The sequence below is a fragment of the Mizuhopecten yessoensis genome, unplaced genomic scaffold, assembly GCF_002113885.1.
Source record: "Mizuhopecten yessoensis strain PY_sf001 unplaced genomic scaffold, ASM211388v2 scaffold11033, whole genome shotgun sequence".
NCBI classification, from domain to species: domain Eukaryota; kingdom Metazoa; phylum Mollusca; class Bivalvia; order Pectinida; family Pectinidae; genus Mizuhopecten; species Mizuhopecten yessoensis.
The window spans coordinates 956,964-972,622 of NW_018408845.1; the positions used below are offsets into that span (position 1 = coordinate 956,964).

The 15,659-nt window shown below is 35.3% G+C and overlaps 1 protein-coding gene across 1 annotated transcript; it reads right to left on the reverse strand.

Annotated features, from left to right (window-relative positions):
• Nucleotides 1-420: 420 nt before the first annotated feature.
• On the reverse strand, nucleotides 421-7,528 carry LOC110464782. The gene is made up of 5 exons (XM_021520175.1): nucleotides 7,458-7,528; nucleotides 3,723-3,887; nucleotides 2,973-3,022; nucleotides 1,425-1,458; nucleotides 421-1,111 (listed from the first exon to the last, which is right to left on the reverse strand). Exons 2-5 carry the CDS (start codon nucleotides 3,883-3,885, stop codon nucleotides 1,026-1,028), a joined length of 333 nt encoding a protein of 110 aa, XP_021375850.1. The 5' UTR covers nucleotides 3,886-3,887; nucleotides 7,458-7,528; the 3' UTR covers nucleotides 421-1,025.
• Nucleotides 7,529-15,659: the final 8,131 nt, after the last annotated feature.

The window sequence follows — 15,659 nt, forward strand, 5'->3', positions numbered from 1 at the left end:
AGGTCAAGGTCATTTTCATTCACAAACTTTGTTGGACTCCATCGTATGATGCTACTGAACAAATGTCATGGCTTCAGCCTTTTCAGATCTTCAGAAGAAGTCTGACAACAACTTATCATAAAATCGAGCACATCTTTCCTATGACAATATATCGCGATACGTATCGCAATATATTCATTCGGTATTGCGATACACGTATATCGTGATACACTCTTGGCGTATTGTGACACCCCTAGTGTGTGTGTGTGTGTGTGTACATATGTATGTATATATGCTATGTATGTATTATATATATATATATTATGTATGTATGTATGTATGTATGTATGTATGTATGTATGTATGTATGTATGTATGTATGTATGTATGTATGTATGTATGCATGTGTATGTGTGCGTATATTGATATTACTATGTAAAATGTATATGTATGTTTCTGTTGGAAGAAAAAAAAAGTTATCCCATATCGGATAATCGTAAGAGTGATGTAATAGCATTAGCTCAGAGGTGTTACAGTATTTAAGATAACTGACAAATAGATAATCTAGGTATAAACGGTCTATAATATATTACTTACAAACTGTGTTATAATACATTAGTAATACCGAACGTTTGTACTTGGTGTAGCAGCACAAGCTTGTTGTGCGGACACGAGTGGATGTGCACGCCCCAGCAATGAACGGGGTTTAACTCTTAATTTTAGATAAACACACATTCGAAAAACGTTTTCTTTTAATTCGTCGATTTAATCAGTGGATAACATCCGATGGCTTCAGACAGAGAAACATGTGGGTGGGTGTGCGCAAACTTTGTCGGGCTCCATCCTAGATTGTGATTTGCCAAATACCATGACTGAAGGACTTTCGGATCTTCACAAGAAGTTGTTTAAACAAAAAGTTGACGAACGGTGAGCTAAAAAGTCGCGCACATTAAATTAACCATCAGCCATAAGTTTTGACCTTGCTGAAAAACTGTAATATGAAAATATCTGGAATGACAGTATCCTGTTCATCTAGCAGTCTTCAACTATTGTTCTTGATCATATCGTATCAACGGACCTCTTCGTAGTTTCCCTAGACTGTCATTACTTACAGCTATATCCTCTGTTGTTCCTAAAGAAATACGAGCAAAAAAAACAACTAATTTTTTCAAGGCATCCCTCTTATGGTTTCTTTAAAAATTTGGAGAGGGATTCTTCATATATTCTTAGTATACATGTATAAAAACATTTACAGACTCATCTTCACAATCGTTTTAGTTTGAAAAACATATATTATTACTTCGCATCTGATAATGATTTCTAATTTCTAACTCCTGAAGACGCCACTGAATTATAAACCTATCCGTACACAAAACATTTCCGTCATAAAAGGAAGCAATGGAATAGTTTGCCACGTTTTCAATTTCAGTATAACTTAGACTTACTTTGAATTTCTTGATCATTGCAATCTTTGTCCGCCTTTAAAAGAAAAAAAGAAAACTACTCAGTTTTAACTAATTGTCTATAAACCTATGTTCCTTTAGGGAACGCAATAATATTAATGAACTTATAAGCCACTCTTTTCCAAGCTTTCGGGCTTAGCCCTTCGTCAGGGATCAAATGTCACTGGACCTCTATGTCACATCCATCTTGACAAACATGTTGAATAACTATCATAGTTATTCAACATGTATCATAGTTATTCAACATGTTTGTCAAGATGGATGTGACATAGAGGTCCAGTGACATTTGATCCCTGACGAAGGGCTAAGCCCGAAAGCTTGGAAAAGAGTGGCTTACAAGTTCGTTTATACTCAGTTTTGATTATTAAAGACTCGTTTATTTTAAATATCCTTATGCTCTACAGGTAATTATAAATGGGAATTCGTAGACTTTGATTTTTTTTCATGATTGCCATTATGACAAAATTACCATCAGTGTCTATCAGACAAAACTGAAAAATAACCCTTTTTTTCAATATCCAATGAACATTTAACCAATAACCTGCAATGTCAGGTTTAAATTGACCTACTTGGTAGCTTTGGTTTGACGGGAAACATCACGATGGAGTCACAAGTAGTGAGTGAAACAAATGCGATGATTTCCTACACTACAATGTAGCACCCGTCATGCTGTCTCCCGTCAAAACCTGAATGTCGGTCTCCAGTGATTTAAAATACAGGTAACATGGGCGATGATTTCCTACACTACAATGTAGCACCCGTCATGTTGTCTCCCGCCAAAACCTGAATGTCGGTCTCCAGTGATTTAAAATACAGGTAACATGAGCGATGATTTCCTACACTACAATGTAGCACCCGGCATGTTGTCTCCCGTCAAAACCTGAATGTCGGTCTCCAGTGATTTAAAATACATGTAACATGGGCGATGATTTCCTACACTACAATGTAGCACCCGTCATGTTGTCTCCCGTCAAAACCTGAATGTCGGTCTCCAGTGATTTAAAATACAGGTAACATGAGCGATGATTTCCTACACTACAATGTAGCACCCGTCATGTTGTCTCCCGTCAAAACCTGAATGTCGGCCTCCAGTGATTTAAAATACAGGTAACATGGGCGATGATTTCCTACACTTATCACTTAGGGCTTAAAACGCCAGCTGCAGTAGAGTTTGCTATGTCACTGCTGAGAATATGAAACTCGTAACGTCATAATTACTCCTATTTGTAATAGGAATTAAAGACATGGCTCTTCACTGTCACTTGTTTCAAAAGTACGAATGATGCAGAATAGTTGTTTTGCCTTTTTGTACATTAAAAATACAGAACTCACCTTCAATGGACATCATGTTTCGAAATGCATGTTTTAATGATAAAGATTCAAACATTTCTCTGATAAAGTGTGTGTAATCCAATACACGTAGGGTATAGTAAACCATTCTGAGCACAGCTATCTATTAGTGCTTCTTCACAATACTGACATCAATTGATTGTATAATGCGATAATTTATACAGACAGAAATGTACATACATCTGATGGTGAGCACACTTCCTTTTTGGTCAACACCAGTGGCTTTTCGGCTGTGGAAGAAAAAAAACCGAATATATGTTCAGTTTACTAGACATATCGTGTTATGATTAATCCATTAAACCATATAATGAAGAATACATTTTTATTTGACATAGTTTGGTTCGTGATGGTAAATTAAAAATCCAGAGCAGTAGCACTATAGACGATACCCCTATTTAGGTGCCTATATAATTTTATGTTTCATCATAAACATCAAGGGGTATTTGAATAGTGCATAGAGAACACACATCGCAGTTGGAAGCAGATTTCCAATTCCCCCACAGTGCCCATGTAGTCGCAAATGATGCATTGGAAAGAATGTACAATGATGTAATACAAAATTTACATAATGAGTTCGAGCAAAATCAGACATAGAGAAAGAGCGTTGCCATCACATTGGCGTTCGCCCATACATGTGTCAATCAATCAGAAGCCATAGCGGCCAACTTTGATGACCGTAACACACATCTAAATAAGGCTACCAATACCCATGCGAAGTTTCATAAGTTTCATAAGTATCACCCAATAGAAAACCTGACGGAGGTAAATAACACTGCATTTGGGATACGTAATCAGAAGAAATGCATAAAAAACAATGTGGTTTAGAGGACATAAATAGGAAGATTATTTACCGTAATTAGCATTTTACTTTACTATACACTTTTATCAAGATGCAGTAAGAAATTGAAAAAACAAATCGAAAATTCATACTCTTAGATTCACAAGATTCACAGCCTTGTGATATCCTGTTTGAGCGACGTTTTCTGGATTTTTCTTCAGTTTGTGTGACCCTCGTGAGTTCATGATTACTCTCCCCACAGCATTCTTTAGACATCTTTCGTTTTTTTCTAGGTATTGTGTCTTCGATATCCATTCCTGAAACGAAAATTATCTAAACAGTTAAATATTATTTTTACATTTATTTCTTTAACAGTGATAAACTGGGGACCATAATCCGCATTGTGACTCACAGAGTCGTAAAAAGAAACATTGTAAAGATTTTGTAATTAAACTGATACATTTTTGTTGAGTTACATTGTATTCCTCGTTGCATTGGATGCATGGCATCCCTGCTTCAAACGAAGGTTATCACGCATTGGTCGGTATATCCAATGTTCTATATATTTCCTAATTGCTTTGGATGCATGGCATCCCTGCTTTATAGGAAGGTGATATTATCATGCATGGTCTGTATATTCAATGTTCTATATATATCTCCTAATTGCATTGGATGCATGGCATCCCTGCATGACAGGAAGATTAATTAATGTGCATGTAATTAACGAGCTGGTGTACCTGTATCTGTATTATTATTTCTTTATATTCGGACATGCAAGCTGACAATAACCACAACAGGAGGCAGTCATGTGCCTCAGGCGCTAGTGCTCATTGGATTCCTTTCGGATAGTCAGCAGCTGTCACAAATAGGACAATTTGTGTGTTCAGTTGTTATGACGAATATTGCCACGTTATTCACTAGAGACATTGTATACGGTGTCAGAGGAGACCACCTAAAACATACTATGTGNGGCGGTTTTGCCCCCCTCCTTTAATAGTCACATAATTGTTTTCATTAGGCATAATGCCTATATGTATTCAGATCAGTATGATGTGGCATGTTTTACATGTTGTGTATACATGTTTTTATTTTACGTTGTTTTTGGAAGAAACGACGTGACATGTTTTGTATACATGATTTTATTTTACGTCGTTTTTATAATAAACGGCCTATTTCAATTCATGCTGTGGTATTACTGGTTTTTATTTGACTATTGAACTTTTAATAAAAGCTTGCTGTATGACTGGGTACTGAACCGCACATCATAAAACAACAATTAAATACAAAGTTAATTTAATTACATTTATGATGTGGGTTCAGATTTTATTTAGAACTATTTTTATATGCGGATGTACTTCTTAGCTTGGCCTCAAGTTTCCTTTTGCGACGCATAATCTGACCGGTTTACCGTTGCCGATGTAGGGATACACATCACGTGACCAACAATAGCGTCACTTCAGCAAATTTTTCTCGAGGCCAAAGGTAGGATGCACATTTCAGCTTTTGTTCCCACCACCATCCCCTAACTCAGCCAATTTTTGTATGGAGGTATATTTTGTGGNGTTTTCATTAGGCATAATGCCTATATGTATTCAGATCAGTATGATGTGGCATGTTTTACATGTTGTGTATACATGTTTTTATTTTACGTTGTTTTTGGAAGAAACGACGTGACATGTTTTGTATACATGATTTTATTTTACGTCGTTTTTATAATAAACGGCCTATTTCAATTCATGCTGTGGTATTACTGGTTTTTATTTGACTATTGAACTTTTAATAAAAGCTTGCTGTATGACTGGGTACTGAACCGCACATCATAAATATTATTTTTACATTTATTTCTTTAACAGTGATAAACTGGGGACCATAATCCGCATTGTGACTCACAGAGTCGGAAAAAGAAACATCCGGTTTGATGTCTGGTCTCAAGTAAACATTAATGGTCAAACGATAACTTTATATTATACTTAATGTATTTCGATTTTATCTACATTCTATTCACTTCTACATTCAATTCTATTTAACGTTTTTAGCGTATAATAAACTTATAATAAGCTTATAATAAACTTATAGTAAAGTACAAAATCTGTTCCTAGAACGGATTTCTTTAAAACAACAACAACCTGATAAATAAGTTTACATGTTATCCCAAATAGAAAACCTCTGTTGGAAAATTTCAGATGCATGAAATTAAATGTTCCATTCAAAACATCAACCGTATCATGGTATAGATATTCCATCAGATAGTGAGGTCAGTCTATCGCCAAAGCAAGGTAAATAAGTCGATATAGCAACTTACTTTTTGAAATTTAATTAATGAATGATTTGTTTATCTCACTATATGATGGCGGATTCATGCCACCTAAATTTCCCCACAATGATAAAATCACACCAGTTAGATTTTTTGGGATATTATTTTAACTTACTTGTCTCTGAAATCTTTGTGAAGTTGTTACGATGCAATGTTTTCTCCACAGTTAACATGAATTTAATACTTCAGGCTCCGGTCCTTCAAAGGTTGGTTAAATAGTCGAGTAGCTAGTGAAATTTTCAAATTAATAAAAATATGAAGCAAGGGCTTTCAAAACTAAACAAATCATCAAATCACATCAACCTTATCTGTCTCAACCAAAATACATAACAGTGAAATGATATAAGCTGTTTTTTTAACTTTTTATTCGTATTTTGATTATTCCCCAACCACTGGTCAGCTTTAACCAACTTTTGAGCAACCGGGGCCAGTTTCCTTTCACAAAGTGATTTAATTTCTTTTGAGGCTGGGTATACCGAGACGACCGTTTGTATGTTTATCAGTTCATGTTCGGTGACACAGGTATAGATAAACTGGGGAACACATTGTGACTCACAGAGTCGTAAACTGAAACATCCGGTTTGATGTCTGGTCTCAAGTAAAACAAAGTACGATAAAAAATCAACAAATAAATAAGTAAATAAATCAATAAAAGTTTGTAAATAAAAGTTTGATGCTGTAGTTCTGTCATGTCGAGCCGCCCTAGTATTTCGACTGCTGCTCTGTCTCTTATTATTCAACCTGATAAGACTCATCATCTTTGAGAAAAGGCGTAAATAACAAAAAATGAGAGCCACCTTTCATAGAGGTAATATCGTCATCACGATCGTTGTTTTGGTCAACAACATTTTCATAATATTAAGCAGCAAGGAATAACCTCTGTAGTAAAAACAGTAGGGATTTAAACGCATCTCTTCCTTTACCCCGTATTTCTACATATGTGTCAGTACACTTTAAATATGGAAGTAGTTTTATTCTCTCGACAAGTAGTACCACTGATGAGTATTACATTTAGCATATTTCAACCGAAACATTTTAGCAGAATTTCTTTTTACCTAATGAATAAAAATGCTTCTGTGTATATTTGCGGACGTACTTTTACCCTACCCTTCACGGGTATTTGTCTCATGTTGTAGTCAGGAAAAAACAGATTGTCACCCCTAAATTATGATACAATAAAAGTGAGTGACGATTGTGACGTCATAAAGCGATAGTCGTACACCGCATGCGTTATCGTTACAAACATGCCAGACTACTGTCGGTTGGGTTGTGACTAAAATAACACAAAGTGAGAAAAAAATAATCACCCCCGCCATAAGGATGGAACCAAGACTTAAGTTAGGGAGAGATTATATTAACCCACTTGTGGTGACGTACCCATAAACAATAAACTTGTACTGTCTGATGGTTGGTGTCCGGTTAACTGTTATTAGAGGTCACACAACGGTTCGACATTTGGTAAAGGAACGGCTTACCTTTCTTGTACTCAGATGTTTAAGGAGTTGTTCGGCACTACAAATTTCATCAGTATGTGTTCATATGTTCACTTGTTCAAAACATAAGTATCACTTACTTGCTGAAGATAGAGTGACTGAAGTCGCACTTTTCAAAATGCCGGAACACAAACACCTTGGTCTAACAACCTGAAACCTGACAGTGGTAGTGAAAAATCGATGCCAATGCCGATAAGAAATAAGAGTTTTCGAAGCCAACGAAATCACAACATTCTTATTTGGCTCTCCTCTGTCAAAGCTGTGAATGATCCGGTAAACATTTCAATGACAGGAATGGGACCTATTGCGTTCGTAGTATTGATATTTTCTCCCTAATAAAAATGTTTCTTTTTCTCACCTATTTATTATGAATTATTTTACGCCAAGTGACCTTAGAATAAGAACATAGAAGTTAAGAGCATTGCCCTTCATTTTATCTAGTTTATCTGCAAAGAATATGTATGTGGTATAACCAGGAAGTTTTGATGCGTTCCACTATTAAGATATGAACCAAATATAACTTGCACATAGGTTAAACCAAACACTAGAGATAATGTAACCCATATTCTAAATGCAGGTCAGATAATACCTGGGGACAATGAGTAGACAGGTTAATACTTTAACATGAGTGGTAAATACCTGGGGACAAAGCGTGAACAGGTTAATACTTTATCATGAGTGGTAGACAAGTTAATACCAGAAACAGGTCTCACTAAATAATATATCTTTAATATAAAATAGTATACATGGCCATTGATACAAATAATTTAAGTGACATATAAGTGTTACAAAAAGTATATAAAACTACACGATGACTATCACTTTCACTTTAGGTCTTTGGACTTCGACAACTTACCTTGAACAAATGGTGCGGATAGAAATGACGATCGTGAATTCGAGTAATATTTATCCATCTTGTAAAATATTTCAGAATGAATTTGATCTCTGAAATCTGACTCCGGAAATGTAATTTTATATAATTGGTAGTCAAAGGCTCAACAGCGTATACCTATGATATCAGCTAATCTTATCAGCAAATCCCAAGTCATGTCAATCATCAGTGACGTTTATTGTAAAAAAATATTATTTTTTTAACCTGATACCTTTCTTGATAAGATTAACAGTTCAAACTTAACCATTTGTTTACAAAAGGATTTAATCAATTGATCTAATTCCTTTTCATGTCCGATCGGGAAATCGACTTGATAGAAAGACAAGTGCGCTTACCACTGCCCCACCCAACCACCGGATTGATAGTTCAACAATAACAAACCAAACTCATACGAACAATATTTCCGTACTAACACTACGAACGGTCGTATTTAATGTTTTTAAAATAAATGAAACACTAAATATACAAAAGGAAAGCAGCATATCCTAACAATCACAATGAAAAACATAATGTAACAACCTAAAAAACAAACAACATTAAAAAAAAAACATAAAACAAACATATAATAAGGATAATGCAAGGGATGGACATAATTGTTATGCTGTTTCGTAAAATGCGCTAATGAAATTCCTACTGTGTTCGTCGTGCACTTACCTACCCAACAGGAGAAACGAAATCTGCGCATAGAAAATTGAAACATATAACGGATGTCCAAATGTTATATTTGAATACTTATATGATGGCATTGGAATAAAAGGCCAATCGAAACAGGAAGTATCGATGTCTTAATATAGAACGAGATCATTCTATAAACTGATTATAAAATTTCATGTTTTAAAGTGTAAAACTTAAGACAAAAGTAAAAGTGTCTGTTGTCAGTCTAGCTGCTCGTTGATAGTATTCACCGTATTAGGTAAATAAAACGGGATCGTCTTGAGTAAAACATGTATGCAATGGAATTACAATCTTAAATGTGTGAATATGCATGCAAAAACTTAGTTTTCTTGTTGTTTATATGGCTCCAACGCATAACTTAATGATATCATTCTCAGTGTTCGTGTTGTTTATATGACTCCAACGCATAACTTAATGATATCATTGTCAGTGTTCGTGTTGTTTATATGACTCCAACGCATAACGTAATGATATCATTGTCCGTGTTCGTGTTGTTTATATGGCTCCAACGCATAACTTAATGATATCATTGTCAGTGTTCGTGTTGTTTATATGGCTCCAACGCATAACTTAATGATATCATTCTCAGTGTTCGTGTTGTTTATATGACTCCAAAGCATAACTTAATGATATCATTGTCAGTGTTCGTGTTGTTTATATGGCTCCAACGCATAACGTAATGATATCATTGTCCGTGTTCGTGTTGTTTATATATGGCTCCAACGCATAACGTAATGATATCATTGTCAGTGTTCGTGTTGTTGATATATGGCTCCAACGCATAACTTAGTGATAACATTGTCCGTGTTCGTGTTGTTTATATATGGCTCCAACGCATAACTTAATGATGTCATTGTCAGTGTTCGCGTTGTTTATATGACTCCAACGCATAACATAATGATATCATTGTCAGTGTTCGTGTTGTGTATATATGGCTCCAACGCATAACGTAATGATATTATTGTCAGTGTTCGTGTTGTTTATATGACTCAACGCATAACGTAATGATATCATTGTCAGTGTTCGTGTTGTTTATATGACTCCGACGCATAATTTAATGATATCATTGTCCGTGTTCGTGTTGTTTATATGACTCCAACGCATAACTTAATGATATCATTGTCAGTGTTCGTGTTGTTTATATATGACTCCAACGCATAACGTAATGATATCATTGCCAGTGTTCGTGTTGTTTATATATGGCTCCAACGCATAACGTAATGAATATCATTGTCCGTGTACAGACTGTACACATTTAACAACATCAATTTAAATTTTAAAAAAAACACCACCAAAAACAAACAAATAACAAGTGGGTACCTACAAATGGTGAACATTGCTTCAACAATCATAACACATAATTGATTGTGAGAGTTATTACCTTAGCACAGATATTCCCACCAAAATAATACCATTTCTGTTTATGAAAACATGTGTGAATTAAACAGGCATATATAAAAAGATTGTTTATATAAAACGGAGTATTAAGTCAGGGGGTTGTTTAAGGTAATTATCAAACGAAAAGTTTCCTCTTTCCTTTTGTTTTACACCGAGTTATGGCCTATGTGCACATCTTAAACTTGGCCATTCAAATACTTCTCTATCGTTAGTGAATTAAAAGGTGGAGGACACCACAAATAAACTTTAAAAGTGTAACATTTTCTTTTATAAAGAAATGTAAATAGTAATAATGTCTTTACCCTTTTAGACAATGTCAAACAAAATGGTATAAAAGTATACTAACATAACTACATTTTAGTATTTGATAGTCTTATTTATTTTAAAACAAATATCATAACATCTTTGTCTTTCTCCGTAGACCACAAAAATACCAGATTACATACCATAGCGTAAAATATGGAAGCCAAAGACGATATGAAAGACAACAGTATCACTTAAAACATAACGACATTAAACATAAAGGCACATATACCTCACTAGTTTCCTTTTAGACGGAGTATACATTAATCCAGCGCTCGTTTTTAATAACGACTAAAGAGAATAACAAGGACCAATGGAAATAATTTATAGCGGAAAAAAAATCATTCTGCAAATCATTGGTAACTGGTTCTATATTTTTCCAAGTTACATACTATATTTTCGGTCTGTTCGGCAAAGTAGACTCAAACACTTGGACTGGAAGTGGACTGGCCTATTAGGTACAGCTCTATATGTTCCTTTTCAGTGATTTCTGTCAAATAAATAGAAATAAACCAAAATAAATATCGCTCCCGTAATCTTAATTTTATATCATAACCCAAACATTATAAATGAATCTACGTTTATATTATGTAGAAATGTCGTTAGCCAGCGATAGTCAGCCATTTAGTCTCGGCCAAGAATCACTGAAATCACCTGAAATACAGATTATCTGCACAAGCACAACTTCTTGTTGCTGTGATAAATAAATAGAAATTCACATCTTGTCAATGAAATGAAAAAATAATTTGGGAGAAACTTAAAAAGGAACGCCTTTCTTAAAAATGTTAAAAATTGATTGATCGCTTTGTGACAGAAGTAAATAATACTTGTGACAAAATGAAATACATATCAAAGTGTACGTATATGGGAAACCCATGAACTGGACATCGTTACATTGCAGTAGTTTCGATTTAACTACAGATAGTACTACAGGTATAATTTTAGGTCCACGTATATGTCACATGTGTAATCAATGACATATAAAGTTTAAAATAAATACCTATGCAAGAGACTGCCCGTTATATATAGATCATTTCTGTATTGCGTTGCAAACATTCTCCAAAAATTGTGCTTTCCGCCGTTTGTATTAATCTTTGTAATATCAAACTCGTATGTCATCTCGCTGTTTTCGTCAAAACTCGACTTAATATCACACCGTCATAGATATTTGTCTGATCGGAAGGGATCTTCTTCGACACTCGGGTTACGGAAATAAATGATATCATTACTAAAAAATTAATAATAACACTGCTACAGGTATGTGCCATACTTAAGATTTAAGATTGTACACGGCGATATATGTTAGTCTGCAAGATAACCGAACTACTCGGTAGTGAAGCGGACGTAAAACCAATCAATCAATCAATCAACGGCGATATATTCCTTAATTCAAACGATTATTTACCAAGGGAAAGGTTGGTGTGTAGGTTTCCTTGTTCAAGTTTTGCTTTAACTTCCGCAATAGCGTTTAATCAAGATTTAGACACTGTCGTCTACAAAAGGTATGGTTCGTCATTGTTTATTGTTGTAACTTGTACTACAAAACATATAGACAGACTAAAGTATTAATGTTCTATATATATTATCTGAACTGATACAAATTAAATGTATTCCATTATGTTTTAAATCAATTATACTTTAAATGCATTTGACAGGGCCGGTCTTGGCTTTTAACTTGTCGATCTTGGGAAATGATCATAACTGTTGAACTATAACTTACCTTTAATAGATCACTAAATATTGTATTTAAACAATCACTTTTCCGTGAATACTCCTTTAAAAACTGATGCCGATAATTTTATTATACTCATAAACGAGTTTAAGTCCATAAAGCAATCAGAAGTCATTCTTCAATGTGAAATTATGTGTGTCGGTATGATCCGATCGGTATAAGTTACAATTAATAATCCCGTTGTTTTGATATGCGTAATATATAAATGAGTATTGACATAGGTTACTATATATAATGTATTGTGTGTACGGGTGTAGGTCTGTTAGTCAAAGTTTTACTAATACACTGTTATTTCAGCAGGATTTGATTACATTTTACACCGAATATGAATGAGTCAATTAGAGGCGATTAAATAACGCGTCGTGTACGTAAGAGATAGTGCCCTTTCACCGAACTTTCAGTATTTCGGTGTACATGAGTGTTTTATACTTTGGATCAGGTGAAAATTCGATGCAAAATGAAAAAAGCGGCTCGCTTAAAGGCGATCTCTCGGTAACAGGTTATTTTAGATATGTGTGGTTGGGTCTGTGTTTATCCAACTAGGGGTGAATTGTGAGTTTCAGCAAATATATATCTCTTCGTGTAATAAAAGTCCAGTGTCCCACCGTGTCATGCCAGTACGGTCGTATATATTAATTATCAATATATGGAACTGAAATGACCGAGATTAATCATATGCAATTACGTGTAGACTACATTAGAACCATTTTTTTCCAACGTGAGAGAAATTAACGACTAAAACATCTTACCAGAGGAATTTATTAACAGTGACACAATTAACCAATCCAAAAGCAGGTTGACTAGGCATTAGAGAGACTTACAATGAAGCTTACTACAAACCTGCGTGTGGGCAAACTTACAAGAAAAGTGAAGTGAGGGGGAAAATGAATGAGGAACCCTCCCTAAACTGTAAATAATAAAGTAAGGAACATGTATAACATGTAAAATGAACGATGTAAGTGTTATAAACTACCAACTATAACAATATTTAGATAAAACTTTGAGGAGAAGGTGCAATCTAAACAAATCATGGACCACCGGGCCGTCTAACACAGACCGAATCCAGGTAGATACCTATCTATGTCTGTCTATGCAATGAATAGTTTGTTTCTCGTAATAATTAATAACACCCCACATCTCCACAGACAGATGTCAGTCACTCTCTATGAACGCTGTCCTTCCCAATGACGTTCTCCCCCTCCAGATCATCCCTGTAGGTCAGGCATTAATAAAAGAATAAAGTCCTGTATACATGTTTTACCCACTGTAGGTCGGACATTGAGGTAAGAATAAAGGCCTGTATACATGTTTTACACACTGTAGGTCGGACATTGAGGTAAGAATAAAGTCCTGTATACATGATTACTCACTGTAGGTCGGACATTGAGGTAAGAATAAAGGCCTGTATACATTTTTTACCCACTGTAGGTCGTACATTGAGGTAAGAACAAAGGCCTGTATACATTTTTTACCCACTGTAGGTCCGACATTGAGGTAAGAATAAAGGCCTGTATACATGTTTTACACACTGTACGTTGTAAGAGACAGCTGCATGTTGTAACTATGACAGAAACGCGGCCATAATCTGCTGCGTCTATTGCAACATTTGGAATCTCTATATTTTCTCTTAACATCCTAAAACCGTGCGTCCTGCTTGGCAATACCTCACATCTGGCCTTGATAATGAACGTTCGCTTCTGTAAGTAAAGCAATGGGTTTCGGTCCCAAGGCTTGGATATATCAAAGCACTGAACTAGTGTTCCGTTTAGTGTTTAGGATCATGGCTACAGTCAGTGTAATGTGACTGTTGGACTATTTTGCTTGGTGCTTTCGGCATGCTATTTCAGTACGGTACTCCGATCAGTGGTATAAGGTTCCACTATTTATGTTTAGATGTGCGTTATTACTTAGTTACATCATTACTATGTACATTTATGTATGGTTAGTTGGTGGATTTTGGCATGAGGGTATATTTCAAATACAGTATATCGATCAATACCGAAAATCCACACCAGTCTATAAAATCATAAGAAAAAAAGCCACTAGTGTAAAATATCGTTGCATTGCAATCTTACTAAACATGGTTATTTAAACAATCTCAGTTTCCAGTTTACACCGACTATATACAGGCCCAATGGCACAACGTTTTAAATGCGTTTTGTGTACTTAATGAATACAGTGGGTTTTGTTTTTTATCAGTCTTACAGAATTTGGTGTGCGTGAGTGTTATTAACTCTCGGTCAGTTAATAATGAAATGTACAATAGGAATGAGTATGCTAATTAAGACGATCTCTAGGTAACAGGTTATTTTAAATATATGGTTGGGTCACATTTTATCCGTGTATTGCCAGACGAGGCCTAATACCTGTGTTACAGTCATTTCCCCCTCCTTTCTGCGCAATATCGGTTGTTTCTCGTAATAATCTATAACACCACAACACCTCCACAGATGGTCATCAGTCACTCTCTATGAACAATGCCCTTCCCATTGACGTTCTCCATTCATCCAAATCATCCCTTCAGGTTGGGCCCTGAGAAAAGAATAGGCCTAAACATGTACCTGCTTTTACCCACAGCATGTTGGAAGAGGCAACTAATCTGGGAATTTCGGATTTGTTTCTGTGCCCTTTACCTGAGGACATAAAACGTTAAAAAAAATGCTACACCCATTCTGTACAACATTTGGGATCTTTATTATTTCCTTAATTGCGCCCTGCTTGTCGAATCAATACCTTACTGTTGGTAGCTGCTTGCATGTTTGAGAATAAGTAAGAATAAGTAACTTTGACCTATTACTACCATAAGATGGTCTTACTTGATCACATGGGTCAAATGTGAAAAAAAAACCCAAAAAAAACCTTCTTCATTAGAGTTCTTCAGGCTTGCATTTGACCTGTGGTAACCACACTGAGGTGCTTTGCACCCTGAATTATAAAACTCGGCACCTGTAGTGGTTAACAGCCTTTCGTTTACAGTAGTAAGTTTGTCAACAGCGTTTCCATGCGGTTTAATGAGTGTAATGTTAAAATATCGTAGAATCGTTTATTATAGTAAGCTATTCATAAATGATTTGATAAATAAGACCCTGCATGATCTGCTAGTCCAATTTTGAAAGTTGGTATTTAGGCTACATTCGCGTTACCGGTTGAAACGGTACGTGTGGCGCAGAAATTTTCCACGATAAACGAACACACTTGGACCGTTCTATAAGCAGAGCTAAAAATCCACAGTTTCGGAGAATAAAAAACAATGTATCAAGAATATTATGCCCTTCTCTCACG

Coding starts and splice junctions, on each gene's coding strand:
- LOC110464782 (XM_021520175.1), bottom strand. CDS start 3,885: ATGGATATCGAAGACACAATACCTAGAAAAAAACGAAAGATGTCTAAA. Junction 1,459..2,972: donor AAGTGTGCTCACCATCAGAT/GTATGTACATTT, acceptor TTTCTTTTAAAG/GCGGACAAAGATTGCAATGA. Junction 1,112..1,424: donor CAATGATCAAGAAATTCAAA/GTAAGTCTAAGT, acceptor GTATTTCTTTAG/GAACAACAGAGGATATAGCT.